The sequence below is a fragment of the Branchiostoma belcheri genome, unplaced genomic scaffold (genome assembly GCF_001625305.1).
Source record: "Branchiostoma belcheri isolate BF01 breed outbred unplaced genomic scaffold, Haploidv18h27 scaffold42, whole genome shotgun sequence".
NCBI lineage: Eukaryota > Metazoa > Chordata > Leptocardii > Amphioxiformes > Branchiostomatidae > Branchiostoma > Branchiostoma belcheri.
Window position 1 is genome coordinate 96,077 of NW_017804043.1, and position 16,269 is coordinate 112,345.

General features: G+C 38.7%; 2 protein-coding genes across 2 annotated transcripts in view; both read right to left on the reverse strand.

Annotated features, from left to right (window-relative positions):
* Positions 1-16,269, reverse strand: part of LOC109478087 (protein Simiate-like) — a 28,257-nt gene that overhangs the window by 11,374 nt on the left and 614 nt on the right. The gene's annotated exons all lie outside the window — the stretch shown is intronic.
* On the reverse strand, positions 357-16,267 carry LOC109478084 (DDB1- and CUL4-associated factor 7). The gene is made up of 7 exons (XM_019779553.1): positions 16,051-16,267; positions 12,270-12,368; positions 4,269-4,415; positions 3,743-3,880; positions 2,362-2,485; positions 1,719-1,848; positions 357-769 (listed from the first exon to the last, which is right to left on the reverse strand). The coding sequence occupies exons 1-7, from the start codon at positions 16,201-16,203 to the stop codon at positions 523-525; spliced, it is 1,038 nt and encodes a 345-aa protein (XP_019635112.1). The 5' UTR covers positions 16,204-16,267; the 3' UTR covers positions 357-522.

Here is a 16,269-nt window from a genome sequence, read left to right on the forward strand (position 1 = left end):
CTAATTACTACTAAGTGCAAAACTTTTCAGTGCTAAATTCCGTTTCTCTTTTCTCTTCGAATGTCTGACATTTCTTTTTCATTTACTAGAATTTCGAAACCCTTTTCTTCCTTTCGTCCATTCTTTACAATGGTCCCAATTTTTTTTAGCTGATGATTTCAAAGCTTTTCCATGCCTTTTTCTCACAAAAGTTCCTCAGAAACACTACAACAAACCACACCATAATACGTCGGTGAAAGTTAGACATCCAGGTAATAAGATATACCATGTGATGTGATTTTGGAAACAGTCACTCAAGCAACTTGGTCTGACTGTTTCCAAAATCACATCCAGTTGCTTGAGTAACTGTTTTTGGCATACCATAATACTCTCTACTATGCAAATTGAGGTCAAAGGTCCCACTGGAGAAAAAAACAACATGGCTGCCAGAAATAGAATTCGGCGGGCACAAAAAAGCTCGGAAGAAACCCGTGAGGAGGAGGCGGCACGAAATAAAAAACGATACCCGACAATTCCCGTAGCCTACACCCTAAGGATTTCAAGGCAGTTATTATAGCAGATCGCGATCCAGTCAGGCTGCGTGGACGCCCACTGGATCTGGTTAATCTCGCCGTCGGACGTGTACGCGAGAATCGGATCTTCGATGACGCGAGGCATCTGCTGTATGTCCCAGATCAGGGCCTGGTGGTCGTCTGCCGACGTGCAGATGTGGCAGGAGGAGTGAGGCGCCCAGGCCATGCCGTTCACACAGGCACGGTGGTTGTTTAGCCTGCAAATAAACAAACAAACAAACAAACAAAACAGTCAACAATCAGCATTAAATACAGCTGCAGATGTGGCAGGAGGAGTGCGGCGCCCAGGCCATGCCGTTCACACAGGCACGGTGGTTGTTTAGCCTAGAGGGAATAGAGAACACGTATCTGTATTTGTATCTGTATAACCCTTCGACGTAACACACCAGCTTCTGTATCTGTATAGCTGGTATAACCACCCTTCGGTGTAACACACCAGCTTCTGTATCTGTATAGCAATCCAGTCCGATGTTCTAGCCTGCAAGCGTCCATCTGTGCATCAAAGTGAAAAAAAAAATCTTTTTAGGACATTTGAGGAGAATCTGCTGTATGTCCCAGATCAGGGCCTGGTGGTCGTCTGCCGACGTGCAGATGTGGCAGGAGGAGTGCGGCGCCCAGGCCATGCCGTTCACACAGGCACGGTGGTTGTTTAGCCTACAGAAAACACAAAACAATAGGTTTATCGTAAACACTGTACATGTATATGACCCTACCCCTATACATGTATGTATCTGTATCTGTATAGCCGGTATAACCGCCCTTCGGCGTAACACACCAGCTTCTGTATCTGTATAGCCGGTATAACCGCCCTTCGGCATAACACACCAGCTTCTGTATCTGTATAGCCGGTATAACGGCCCTTCGGCGTAACACACCAGCTTCTGTACCTGTATAGCCGGTATGACCGCCCTTCGGCGTAACACACCAGCTTCTGTATCTGTATAGCCGGTATAACCGCCCTTCGGCATAACACAACAGCTAACAAACATTAAATTGTACATGTAGTAGAAGTAGTAAGTAGCAATCCAGTCCAATGTTCTAGCTGGCATCCATCTGTTCATCAAAGTGAAAAAAAAATCTTTGGACATTTTAGGAGAATGTATAATGATGATAAACTGTCCACAATGATGGATACATTGTACTTACCTTGCGACAGGTGTGCATGGCACGCGTACGTCCAGTATAATGACCTCCAGACTGTCCATGGCCATCGTTGCCAGGTAGTTTGGGTCCTGTTTGTTCCAGCAGAGCCGCAGAAGGGGGTGGTGGGCGGGGTCTGGAATATGGAACAGGGAATGAGGGGTGTGCTTCAGATTCTTCATCTGTTAACGTGCTTCATTACTATAGTACAGATCTCAATTAACTTTCCTTCCCACGCATTCTACACATCTTCTTTATTTCTTGTGCAAAAGTCGTGTAAATCACATTTAAATCGCAATTGAAAGCCATGTAAAAGCTGTGCATGTGGCAGTCTATAATGCACAACCAAATGAAAATCTATACACATTTTGCACGACATTTGATTACGATTTGCATGTGTGCAGATAGGAAGATGGACAAATGGACTTCGAAACTGGCAACTGTACTCCTTCCTTTCTTCTTATCAAAAATACATTTGTGCAAATGAACAAATTATAAAGGACATAAACTAGGAAATTTTCCTCATTACAAAATGTAACTAAAGAGAGATTCCTATCTCGTCTATAGTCAATAAACTAAGTTATAAAATACAATAAATGAACTGTCTATATGGCCAGACGACTAGATAGGTAATTGACATTGGACTGACCTTCGTAGATGATGGTGGAATGTTCCAGATGTCGAAGGTCAAACATGCGGACTGAACCGTCAGCCCCCACGGAGGCGAACATGTCCCTGCCGCCACCCGCTCGACTGAACGCGATATCGTACACCTACAGGAAAGGCAAGACAGGGGGATGAGAAGGGTAGATGATGCATAATCAGGGCCCAAAATCCTGCACTGGTGCAGGTACAGTTTTGTATGCAGCAAAAAGACTTTGGACATTATTTTATATGTTGAGAACTGGGTCATCCTGTTTGTTTAGTTTGTGCAGTTAAAGACTTCGTCATAGTCTTTTGACTGACAGTAGTAGCAGCACAGGTGCAGGTAACATTGCACCAGACAAATTTTACCTGCACCACTCAGACTTTAAGAAGTATGCATCATACTAAAATCTGTTCAGGTAAGTTGTGACGTCATTTCTTTTATACATGTACTAGTCTTCATAGGTGGTAACAGCCAATGCAGCAAATAAAAATCCTACATGTTTACCTGCACCACTCAGACTATAGGAAGTTTGGATCATAGTAAAGTAAAAACTCACGGTTCAAAAACTATCACCATTATTTCTTTTAGTCTTCATGGGTCAATGCTGAAAATAAAAATCCACATACACCTACATGTACATATATACCCAGTACATGGACCAGTGCAGGGATACATACACGGCCTTAATTCTATCTGCACTAAGGTGCATAAGCACCCAGTATTTTGAGCCCTGCATACTACACAGAATACAGAATACTACACAGTGTATTTTTGGAAACCAGATAATGTATCTTAGCTCTATACTACTACATGACTCTGAAGCCCACATTATCCACAGTCTAAGATCACAACAGTCGCTCTATCTCCCATCTTCTCCCACTACAAAGTGTTCAGGAGGCTAATGGCTGCACAGATCCACTCCAGGGACCCCCTGAAGTGCCTTAAGGCCTGGAAAAAAGAAATGTTGTGTTTCCTGACCGACCCTAGATTTTTTTTGTGCGTCGACCCCTGCAAGGGACATACATTTTTCACCTTCGCGAAGAAAGTTATGTTTTCAGTGGCATTTGTGTGTGTGTGTCTGTCTGTAAACACGTTAACTTGCGAAGGCTTAGATGGATTGTCTTGATATTTGGTAGGTGGGTAGGTCTTGATGATTAGATTTTGGACCCCCTAGTGGCTTGTTATGGTACTGCAGCGGAACTTGCAGTTTTGATATCTCATGATCTGGACTTACTACGGTCACGAATTTTGCATGGTGGATAGCTCTTGTTTTAGGACTGAAACAGGTCCACTCAAAAAAATGGCTAAGGTGGGAAGGTTTTTCTAGGGTCTGTCAGGAAACAGGAAACACAACATTTCTCTTCCTAGGCCCAGGCCATACCTCCTTGTCATGTGCGATGAGTTGCGTCTTGACGTGCCCAGAAACCAGATTGACCCTCCCCAGCACCTGCCCAGTCTCCAGGCCCCAGATGGTGCAGGTGGTGTCGATGGAACTCGTGCCCAGAAGGTTCGGGTCAACCTGGTAAAATACAGAAACAAGATATACATGTAGTTCTTTCTCCATTTTAGCTTCATACATATTTGTCCACAAACTAAGCTATTCTTGATGGAGATTTTTAAAAGAGACACAAATACTTGACAGATCAAAGTACAAAATGGATGCATCGGTGAAGATTAGACATCCAGGAAATAAGATACGCCAAAAGTCAGTTACTCAAGCAACTGGATAGGATGTTTCAGGGAGCATCCACTACCTTCCAGAGAATTGTTGGAAAAGCATGTTTATAAGTACGAACTAGTGATAGATTATGCAAATACATGAAGACCAAATTTTTGAAAGTCCAACAAGACATTCTTCTTGGGCGTATGTTTGTTTTTGTTGTCCTGAAATTTCTGGCGTAACAGACCTCGTTCCAGTCGAATGACGTTAGCGGTGCGCAGAAGTCAGAGTTCTTGTTGTTGTTCAGGAGGCACTCCAGTCGTGTGTCATTCTCATTAACCCTCCACACCCGCAGGTAGTCTCCTGATGTAGCCACCAGGTCTGGGAACACACCCTTGGGAACACACAGGTTAAAAAAGTCAGCTAAGATAAGTATACTAGGCTTGGCGTCCATGACATACAGGATTTAACCCTCCATACCCGCAGCCGCAGGTAGTCTCCCGACGTGGCCACCAGGTCTGGGAACACACCCTTGGGAACACACAGGTTAAACATTTAGTCAGAATGGACTGTGTGTGTGTGTCTGACGACTTATCTCCAAGCAGATGTTTGGAGGCTAAATTTTTTTTGTTTTCCTAGCTGCCAGTTTCTGTAACAAAATGGGTACCAACTTATCCGTTAACCAAGAAATTAAATTGGTGTGGCCTTACCCGTATTAGTAAGTACATTCTTTGTTGTTCTGTAACACAGATTATCACAGCTAAATTTGGTCCAAACTAACTGCATTTATTTTACGATCTAGGAGGCTATAAAAGAAATACAGTATCTGACTGATAGTGGTATTACATTATTACATGACTGTATTCTTACCTGTTTAGGCCAACAGTAAAAATCAAAAGATTATACACGCATTTGTCAAAAATACCAAAATTTGTATAAATATATTTCTTTCACAGTTTTCACAAGCAAATTATGAACACTGGTATATCAAGCAAATTGCCCAATACAAACAAAAAAGACAGTAACATTACTTGTACTTCTATTCCCATGTATTTTGATGCTCCATTAGGGCCGTAATTGACATTTGACTGTTTGGAAAATTGAGTTACCAGGTCGGGCCAAAAATCAATAAAGGGTCAGAAATGTGCGCTCGATACTTTTGTACTTTGGTATTTAATTAACCGTGACCCTGGGTGGAAAAGGTATTCTACAAATAGAGCCTGTTCTGTGTCAAAATTAGGTTCTACAATTGCAACAAATTGTGTCCAAATTATAGATACTGGTAGCATACAGTAGACACATATGACTTAGTAAGCAGTGTGCTTTGATCATGCTTGTCATAGTTTGAATATTTCAAAAGATTTAGATTGTTTATGTTTAAAAGAACTCCATCAGATACTGTACATGTAGTTTAGTACATGTATTACTAGACTAGATACATGTTTTTTCTGCAATAAAAAAATATCTACATTGTACATGTAAGTTTTTAATGAATGCTTTTTACGTTGTGTTCTAAATAAACATTATCGGTGTAAACTGTAAAGTTTGCTAAATTATGCTAAATATCACTCATAGCCATTTTTAAAAGACGAAAAAGGTTAGAAAATTTGGTAGTTTCAACACCCAAAAAACCTGACCTCCTACTCACTTAGTATAGCTTACAGACAGTTTACAATGGTACTGTTAATGGCATTCCTGCCTTTGTTAGCAGTGGAGTCAGAAATACCTGAACAAACTAGCAACAAACCTTTCCTAGTCCAACATGCAAACATGAAAGCAATTACTGGCAATGTTTGTAACTTAAGTGGTAGACAGATTGGACATTTCCAATTCATATCTATATCTGTATCTGTATAGCTGGTATAACCGCCCTTCGGCGTAACACACCAGCTTCTGTATCTGTATAGCTGGTATAACCGCCCTTCGGCGTAACACACCAGCTTCTGTATCTGTATAGCTGGTATAACCGCCCTTCGGCGTAACACACCAGCTTCTGTATCTGTATAGCTGGTATAACCGCCCTTCGGCGTAACACACCAGCTTCTGTATCTGTATAGCCGGTATATCCGCCCTTCGGCGTAACACACCTTGTCTAGCTTTGCAGGCACGCGGCGCGGCAGCAGCTGGCTAAATTACTAGTACACCAAACAATTGATCTTAAATGTTCTTATTACCTTCGCCAAGAAGGTTATGTTTTCAGGGGCGTTCGTGTATGTGTGTGTGTGTGTGTGTGTGTGTCTGTCTGTAAACACGATAACTTGAGAAGGCCTTGATGGATTGTCTTGATACTTGGTAGATGGGTAGGTCTTGATGAGACCTCAAAATGATTAGATTTTGGACCCCCTAGCGGCTTGTTATGGTACTGCAGCTGAACTTCCGGTTTTGATATCTCAAGATCCAGACATGCTATGGTGATGAAATTTGGATGGTAGGTAGCTCTTGTGCTGGGAAAGAAGTGACGTGAGTTTAGGCCCCCTAGCGGCTTGCTCTAGAACTGCAGGGGGGTTTAAAGGACAAATGTTTAAAAGAGGATAACTCAAGAACCGATTGATGGATCATCGTGATTTTTGGTATGTAGGTAGCTGAAGTGATGCTTGACATAATGATATTACAATTATGCGAATATTGATGTAATTTGCATAATTAATGAGGAAATTCTATAAATCAGCTGCATTCCATGATAGGAAGTTCAAGCTTGTAACATATGTTATTAAGAACGAGAGAAACACAGGCAAATATTGATTATGCAAATGAAGACTTAATTTGCATAATTAATGAGAAAATGTTATAATTGCGTAGTGGTAACTGCCTGGAATTTCATACTTGGGGTGTTTGAGAATTAAGTAAAGGTGAACATATATAAACATAACTTATTCAAATAAGGACCACATTTGCATAATTTATGAGAAAATGGCATTCTTTAAGATTAGACTGTCTTTTGATGGAGAATATGATCAACAGACTGATATAATTCATGCAATTGAGGATCCTATTTGCATAATCAGGGTGATTAGTATATTTCTTATTCATAAAGGCTAACATCATTTGGCGAAGGTATGAGATCGTGGAACTCTAGTTTCATCATGTTTTGTTTTTAAATACATGTACAAACATTTCCTATAACTGTATCATTTTGAAAAGGTTTTAAAATAATTTCTGCTAAAAATTTGGAAAGGAAACTTACCCACAAGGCAACAAAATTTTCTTTTCATAAACTGGTGGCCACAGTCAAAATTTGGTTGCCCAAATTGTCTGGAAAAATGCCCAGCTGTTATTCTTTTGAAATTTTTTTTTGTTGAATTTTGGTCTAAAAATCAAAACATAGCTGGGTTGCTCACTCCAGCTATATTGATACAAATATACAAGGCAAATCATATCCAGTTGCTTGAGTAACTGTTTTTTGGCTATCGTATTACCTGGATGTCTAACCTTCATCGACGTAAATATACAAGGCAACCTGTTTTTTTCATCAACACAAGCAAAATACAAAAATTTGTTGCCCAAGCTGGCTGGGCAAATACCCAGGTGCAGTTTTTCTTCTCTTGACACACTCAGTTTACTGTATCATATTATCATATGGACATCTGCCTTGGCTATGCAAAGTTAGGCACCTCCTCAACTGGCTAATGCGCCAAATGGTGGTGATCGCTAAACCATTACAGGAGTTGAACTTGAAGTTCTGACTTTGGGAAGACCCCCATTAAACTCTGTTCACCCTGAAATAAGGGCATCAAAAACCCACTCTTCTCTTTTCAACCTCGGTGGCTGTAGAATCGATCTTCTGATGTGCTAAAATGGAAAGACTTACACCTTTTGGCAACTAAACTAAAGAGCAGGGCTCAAAATACTGGGTGCATGTGCACCTTAGTGCACCCAAATTTGGAGCTGTGCACCCAATTATTTTTGTGGGCGCACCAGTGCACCCAAATATTTTAGGTTTACATAATATTATGCAAAGATGTTAAATGTATAGTACTATACACTGTGCCTGCCAGCATAATCTTAACATCTGTCATAAAAATAATAAAATCATTGTTAATTTTCAAAAATTTTTTGTGCATCCAATTTCTAAGTTTGGGTACACCAGTGTACCTATTCGCAAGATGTTTGTCACTTTTGTCCATCAAATTTGACGAATTGGCTTGAAAAAATTCTGTCACGTCACAAAGTTCCTAAAATTGATGGAAAAATGGGTGCTGGATAGAGCACTGAATACAACATTCTGAGAGATATCTCCTGTTTTGTTATACTCAGCTTACATTATATCCTACCCATCACCCAAACCTCACGGTTGCACCATGCAAACTACCATGATACATGGAGAACAGAATGTAACCATTACACCCAGGATTTGGGCTCTAAGAAACAAGGTTTTCTAATTTTTTTTGTTTTTACATCATACTGGAACAGTAAACTGAACATTTTTTCGCAGGCCTGAGAGATATCTTCTGTTTGTTGTACTCAGCTTACATTATATCCTACCCATCAGCCAGACCTCCCGGCTGCACCATGCAAACTAACATGATACATGGAGAACAGAATGTAACCATTACACCGAGGATTCCGGCTCTATCTTGACCTGGAGGTGTGGTTCTCCAACATTGACATTGAAAATGTAAGTGTTCTCATGATCTCAACTTAAAAAAAAATGTTAAATTGTATATACAGTATTGTATAAGTTCAGGATCACTAGAGACCCCTAAGGTCTAAAAAAAAAAGAGAAGAAAATCCCTATCTACCGACCCTAATAATTATTTTCTGAAACAGGAACACGACATTTTTTTTCATATGCCTAAGAGATATCCACTGTTTGTTGGAGAGCCACCCTATCAAACTTCACAGCAGTAGCATGCAAACATGATACATTATGAGAACAGAATGTAACCATTACACCCAGGATTTGGGCTCTATCTTGACCTAGAGGTGCGGAACAGGCCTGTGTGAGTGGATAAAGCTTTCTCTACTCAATCATAATGGACTGATATTATACACAGCTCCAAATGCAGTTTACAAGGGAATACTAGCTGCTGCGCTAGAGAACCTTCATGTAAATTTACATTTGTAGGTGCACAGAAAAAATTTTGTACTGTGCCCTACTATACATTGTAGTTGTATACAATATATACAAGTCTTTTTGTGCATCCAGTCAAAATTTTGGTGTACAGCTTCAAGTTAGGGTCACAAAAGTAAACATGTACATGTACCTGGTAGAATATACAGTGCCTATAGCTTGCCTCAAAAATAAACTGAAATACAACATAGCACAAAGAGAGAAAAAAACCCTTGCCACAGGGATTTGTGTTAGACACGTAACCTGCACTCCTGGCACATAAAACTACCCGTAACACGGTCGAGTAGCTACTCCCTGACTCACACACATCATCCTGTGATGGATTGCCCAGCGTACGGCTCCAATATTCATGATATTATCTCTCACAGAGTGTTTTCCATTTTCGGCTTTGCTGCAACATCGGGAAGGGTGTTATATTCTTATTACATTCAATATCATTTTTTATGCAATCAATTTCTATGCAATTTATTACATTCAATGATTTTCTGTCAATTCTATGCTATCTCTGAGTGTATTCCATTTTTGGCTTTGTGGCAACATTGGGGAGGGTGTGACTTTCTACATTCAATAATGTAATTGTGATACTGCACTTGTAATAGATGTTAGATGTTAGATTATCGTTTTGTATATATTGTTTTCATATTAGTGTAACTCTAGACATTGTTTACCGGTAATGTACGTATACACTGATTCTATATGATGTGTATAGAGCTGTGTACCGGTACGCAGTACCGATACTGTACCGGTAAAATTGATTAGGTACAGGTCCAAAATACCTAATCCCTCAGTACCGGTACTGTACCTAAACAATTTCACACCAATTTTATGCCTATTTGTGACCTCAAATGTGTAAATAGCTGGTTAACAATGGGTCCCTGTGTAAGGACAGTGTGTTCATGAAAACAAAAACATATATATAGCCTATATTTTATCTGAGCATTCGCCATAAACAAAGAATAAACCTTAACTATCAAGTTTATTTATGTTTTTTTTTTGTTATTGAAGGAGTTCAGAAGAGCATATTAAAATTGGTCGAATTGTTCAGGTACAGGTTCAGGTCCGGACCTGTACCTAAACCTGTGTACCTGTACCTGTACCTGTACCTAAAATTTGTTTAGGTACACAGCTCTAGATGTGTATATGTATAATACATTTAAAATCAGTGTATTGTCGTACATTACTTCAATTCATAGGTCAGTCTGAATACTATTTTGAAATGTCAATGATTCTTTTGCAGTTGTTGAATATTGTTGGTGCTTATTTTGTAACACACGATACGAGCTTAGTTCAACTTGCTACAGGTATATAAGCATGTAATTCTTCCCTGCTGATAACTTATGTGTTGTGAAGGGCCCCACTATCTCTCTTTGCTTTAGGTACTAGTTCTTATCATAAACAGGATTACGATGTAGTGGGAGCCAGGCACACAGAGCCATGCATACATGAGGGTCTGCATGGGGGGTCCTGACAATGCTCTACGCTAAATTTTAAGAGCCGGCTAAGTATTACGCTACAGTAGCCATTACGCTTTCTGATAAATTCCAAGTGGCTACAACGCATTACGTAGGATTAAAACTCGAATTACGCTCTAAGCAAAATGCGCCAATTACGCTCTACGTTGAATTAGAGCGGTCCGTCTACGCTCTACATAGAATTAAAATGCCCGATTACGCTCCACGGAAAAGGGCATGCAGGCCCCCATACATGCAAATGCCTGTAAAAATGCCCACCTAAGGACCTGATAAAGGCAGGCACTTCAGGAGCCATTTAAGGATTTTGGTACTTAAGACTTCTCGGTAACAGGATTAAGGTTGGACAGGGTAGCCCATTTTTCTCTCGTGTTATCCCATGTGGAAGTCTCGCTACGTGCATCACATGAAAAATGTTTCCCTACTGTAGTACTGATCTTGGATTTAAGTCCACAACTGAACTCAGTGGCATTGACAAAGGCCAGTGATTGAAATACTACAATGTGGTAGTACACAGTACCTGTACTAAATAAAAAGATTGTCTAGATCGTAGGTGAAAATGTAGACAACTTGCAATTTTGCGTCATTCAGTGAATAGTTGCAGTGTACAAAATTCAGGCTTGGTGTTCTGAAGATAATGAACAAGTGGTGTAAAAGCTCACGATAGGGGAAAGGTAAGAATTTGGGGTGTTTTCATCTAAGCAACTGGAAAGTTTAAATGATACAATACCAGTAGTAAGGCTTGTACTAGTAGTTTGATGAGTTCCTACTGCAAAATCACAAATAAAAGGAACACTGCAAATATTTCACGACTTCCAGTATTTGTTGACAGTTTGTCAAAGTTAAAATTTCAAACAAAACGTCAAGAATTTAGGTGAAATATGCAACATGGCAGGTATAACAGAAAAGATGCGTGTTTTTCCCTAAGGCACTTAACTCTAATTGTCCAACATGTCTAAATCAGCACCAGTCAAGTGAAAACTGAAGATTATCGTAATCCTACATAAGACGTGACCTTTGCCCTCTTGCTGGCTACTTCCGGCTTAGCAAATACACAGCTTTGTTGTGGAGTAAAGGGGCTGAGAAAAATGGGGCTTAGTTAGTTCTTTGTCACTGTACTTCTTCAAACAAACTGTAAGAAAGACATGCGATAGCCATGCATTCAAGTACCAGAGTTATCAACCAAGGATTTATGTGTTCAAAAATTCATTCTTTCCTAGAACTATCACAGAGTGGAACTCACTGTCACCAAGTACAGTAGGGGCATTGTCATTGGATATAGCTTTACCGGTATACAATGTAAATTTACAGTCTGTATATTAATAATTACATGAAGATACATACTGTAAATCACAATTTTTTTGCGGTACTTTTACCTTTGTGGTTTTCACAGTCACTTCTGTACCATGAAGTTATCATTACTGTGAACAAATGATTCGCCGACTTTCTTTTTTCTGCACCTGCCACCACCACCGTGAATGTATATAGTTCTGCGAATATGTGCATTTTTTTCAGACAGCACAATTTTGCTAATGCAAACATAAAGTGATTTTCAGTACATGTTCTATGAATAGAATATTAGAATAGAATAGAATAGAAAAGAATATTTAGAATAGAATAGAATAGAATAGAATAGAATAGAATAGAATAGAATAGAATAGAATGAACACTAGAATATTACATGAACTTGTAAAGTTGTGATACAAACCTTTGCATCTGGTATCCACATGATCTTGGTGGTAGGATACGGGTGGTCAAACGTCGACCGAACCACGAAATCTGACGTGTCTTCGTCTAATGACACAACCTAAATTCAGGAGACAAATTAAAATACATTGCATACATCCTGAAAAGAGATAGAAATAGAAAATACTCTATGCATTTTTTCAACTTTCCTGACTACAAAATATGTGTCCTGCAAACTCTTGTACTTTTTATTTTTATTTTGTTCGAACAATTTACAATCATGTGGATAAAGTATATACCAAAGCATGGGTCAATCTTGTACTTTTATTAGTTTTAATAATTAGGTACTACTAAACCTCTGATCTGTACCATACAAGTACCCATGCTGATGTTATATACAGTTTTACTACTAATTCCTAAGAGACTTAGCATTACCGTACCAATTTACAGTAAATTATTGTAAGGCCACACCAATTTAATTTCTTGGTTAACGGATTTTTCTAGAAAAATAATGGAGCGGGCGGGCGAAAAAAAAATAAAAACAGGCCTAGGCATCGTATTATGGCCCAAAATGGTACGATAGGAGCCATGAAGTCAACACACCAGGCTGGTTCAAAATTTAAACAATGAATTTTGAACTTTTAATGATACCATTGCATTGAAAGATGGAATAACTGTAACAACTACGAAGAAAAGGACTGTTTTCAACTGTTCAGGGAAAAATATGAGCATTTTGCAGTTGATTCTGAATTTTTATTTTTATTTGCAAATCAGAAAAAAATGAAGCGGGCGAATCCGTTAACCAAGAAATTAAATTGGTGTGGCCTAATAGCCAACATTATGTACTGAGTATGGCCTTGGTATTCAGAATTCACAAATAAACCATTTCTGATTACCTCCTGAAGCTACCGATACTGTCAAATTTATGAGTAATACATTTAACTTATCCGCAGGTCTGAATTTTTCATGAACAAGAAATCAGTTAAGTTCTCTCGAATAAATATCCACTTGAGTTCGTCGTGATCTCATCTGTTCGCCATCATGCACAAATCGCTTCAAACCGTCCGTGCAAGTTTCGTATCGTTTTAGGAAGTCCCTGTCGTTTAAACCAGCAAGCGGGTAAAACTGTTTTGTCACACGGACCGCGTAATTGTTAGAAAGCAATTTTTCACGTCGTAGTTTGGCGAGCGGTGCTACAATCGCCCTTCAAACGCCCTTGGAAATGTCACAATCACATTAACGACGGACGTAGTCGCATCATTGTCGACTCAACACATGCAATTTGTTGTCTCCGCTTTATTTTATAAGCGAGCAAATTGCTCTTGGTGGAATCAATTTAGGAACAAGAGGGAGTTATAACAGCGGTGATATTTGAACTGCGAGCTGTTATTACGATGATTACATGATCACTTAAGCAATCAGCGATGTTGGGATAAGATTAGAGCAGCGTTTTGGTGGCCTTTTCAGAATATTCATGGGTGAAGTCGACATCATTTACTGCATAGACAGTTAAGTCTTTGTCAAATATCAGTGGATACTTTCTGGTTTTATTCCTAACATTTATCATATATGATATAATTATATTTTTATAGTAAAATTTTTTATGTTGCCATCAGCTTTATATATTTATTACCTCCATTTTCATATATACACATACAGAAAGGGGTTTTGTAGAATCATACTTTTGAAGCCATAAATTTAAGTTCTTTGACTATTTTTCGTACAGTATTTCAAAAACTGCTGAAGCAAATTGCAAAAGTGTATCACTATCAGTATCTTCCTTTAAATTTATTTATCATGTTAGTTTAATGATGTATATTTCCTAAGTTTCAAGGAGGAGGACACAACATTGTACAAGCCTTCCAGACTTCTTTCCTCCTCCTGTACAGTGTACACTGTTTTTTTCTTTGTTTTGTATATTTGTTGATCAATGTTTTTATTTGTGCAAATAAAGAAAGAAAGAAAATAAAACCATTGCAAAAAAGCTCCCTCTGGTTTTGTCTCAAGTCATGTTGGAGTAGAGATGCTTTTAGCACTCACTAATGTGGTAAATGATGAACATAATGACACCAATTTGCTTTACATACAAAATTTACACCACATGGTGCTTTCTGCTTGAATGGCACTGTTTAAAATGCATGTATGCCTACAAATGGACAAAGACTTAATATGATAAATGCTTGTGAGATAATCTCTCCATGACACAGAGCAGGGATTTGTGTTCAAATCAGTGAACATTTACTGAGAGGGTCTGTAGTACTTTGTACATGGATCAGTGGTAGAAATATGTTTTTTCGGTGTCTGCAATATTGCAGAATTTCACAATTTTGCTCTGCAATTCTGAAATACTACCTGCACACTGGTACCATTGCTACCAATGTTGCGAAACATCTTACATGCAATTTGAAAAACACATGAACAATTACTGAGTACTATAGAGTCAGTAATAAACACAGAATCTATTAAAGCTAAACAACACAATATGCTGACACCATTGAACCCTAGCCTGATTTTCATTCTTCCAAATTGCAGGTTGCTTGATTTTTTTCTGCGATATTAAAATAGTCTCTGCAAACTGCTACTGCAGATGGGTGCTTCTAACAATGTTTGTACATTCATGTAGATGTACAAAATGTATTTATCTAGCTAGATAGAGCTCTGTTCTGAAACATCTGATCTAGGCACTGTTCCAAACATGAGTTGGCAGAGATAGAAGCAGCATATTACAGGTAGGTAGGATTTGTGTCCAGCCATGCACCACTAGAGCATGAAATAGCCGTAATACGGCTGAGCGCCGTCCAGCGGATTTAAGTGCCATCTTGTAAAGACTGGCCTGTTTTATTGAAGCTGTATATAACATGTAGGTTATAGTGCTTGGACTTAGGGGGTTGGAGTAGTTTCATTTTTAGCAATTTTTTCTCCTACATGTTCATTTGTAATGCTGCTGTTTAAACACATGCGTACATTTGAACTCTTTAATCATCTAATACTAATAGTCCACTAAGATCTAGAGTATGGAGTGCATGGCCAGCCTGTTTTATTGAAGCTGTATATAACATGTAGGTTATAGTGCTTGGACTCGGAGTAGTTTTGTTTTAGCATTTTTTTCTCCTAGTCTATGTACATGTTGTTATTGTAATGCTATATTTTCCAATTATCTAATAGTAGTCCACCAAGAGTTTGGATTGCATGGCTCAGTTTGCTATTTAATAATTGTTTGATCCAACTGTTTTTAAAATAATAATTAAATCATCAGGCTTTTAGTGGCCGATATAACTGCTGTCCAATTATTCTAATCACTGATGTGGTACTTTATAGATGCAATGCAGAGTAAGTATTAATATGCACTACTAGTACCTATTTTTATAGGATACACACTGGTAAATCCAGCATACATTTTGAGGTTTAGGTTACTAGTAGTACAAAAATAATGTATTTACGAATTACATGTACTTATTGTATGTGATGTGCATACTAGTATATATTGCAAATCACATGTAAGATGCTTAGCTGGTCACCAATCTAAAAATGACAATTTTAAATCTTCAAATATTTGCAGTGGTCCTATTATTATATATAGTTATATTTGTGGTTTTTGCAAGCATTAATCCTTCGTTATGAACTACATGTACATGTGTATGTACTACAGTATTTGTGGCCATCGCAAAAGTCTCCTCCCCCCTACAAAAGTTGAAAACAAGGCGAATTTACAGTCACATACTTTACCAATGCGTACACAATCATACCTGTATACACAACAATGCCATATACTGTATATTATACATGTGTATGTGTATACTTACCTGTACTTTGTTGTTATATTCTTCTACGAAGCTGCCCAGCGCTAGTCGGAAGCGCTTGTCTGGCCGTACCGACCAGTTCATACTGTACACCGTCCACGGCGCTTCATACTTGTAGATTTCTTTCCTCTTCCCTGTACCACTCGAAGACGACATGGTGATTTTTTTTCGTAGAGTCTCTTCCTTATCTCTCGTGAAAATTCTGCACGATTCTTGTTTTTT

What these genes read in the sequence shown, in the direction of transcription:
- LOC109478084 (XM_019779553.1), bottom strand. Translation starts at nt 16,203, where the DNA reads ATGTCGTCTTCGAGTGGTACAGGGAAGAGGAAAGAAATCTACAAGTAT. An exon ending in AATATAACAACAAAGTACAG is followed by an intron (nt 12,369 to 16,050) that starts GTAAGTATACAC and finishes TCCTGAATTTAG; the next exon opens with GTTGTGTCATTAGACGAAGA. An exon ending in CGTCATTCGACTGGAACGAG is followed by an intron (nt 3,881 to 4,268) that starts GTCTGTTACGCC and finishes GTATTTTACCAG; the next exon opens with GTTGACCCGAACCTTCTGGG.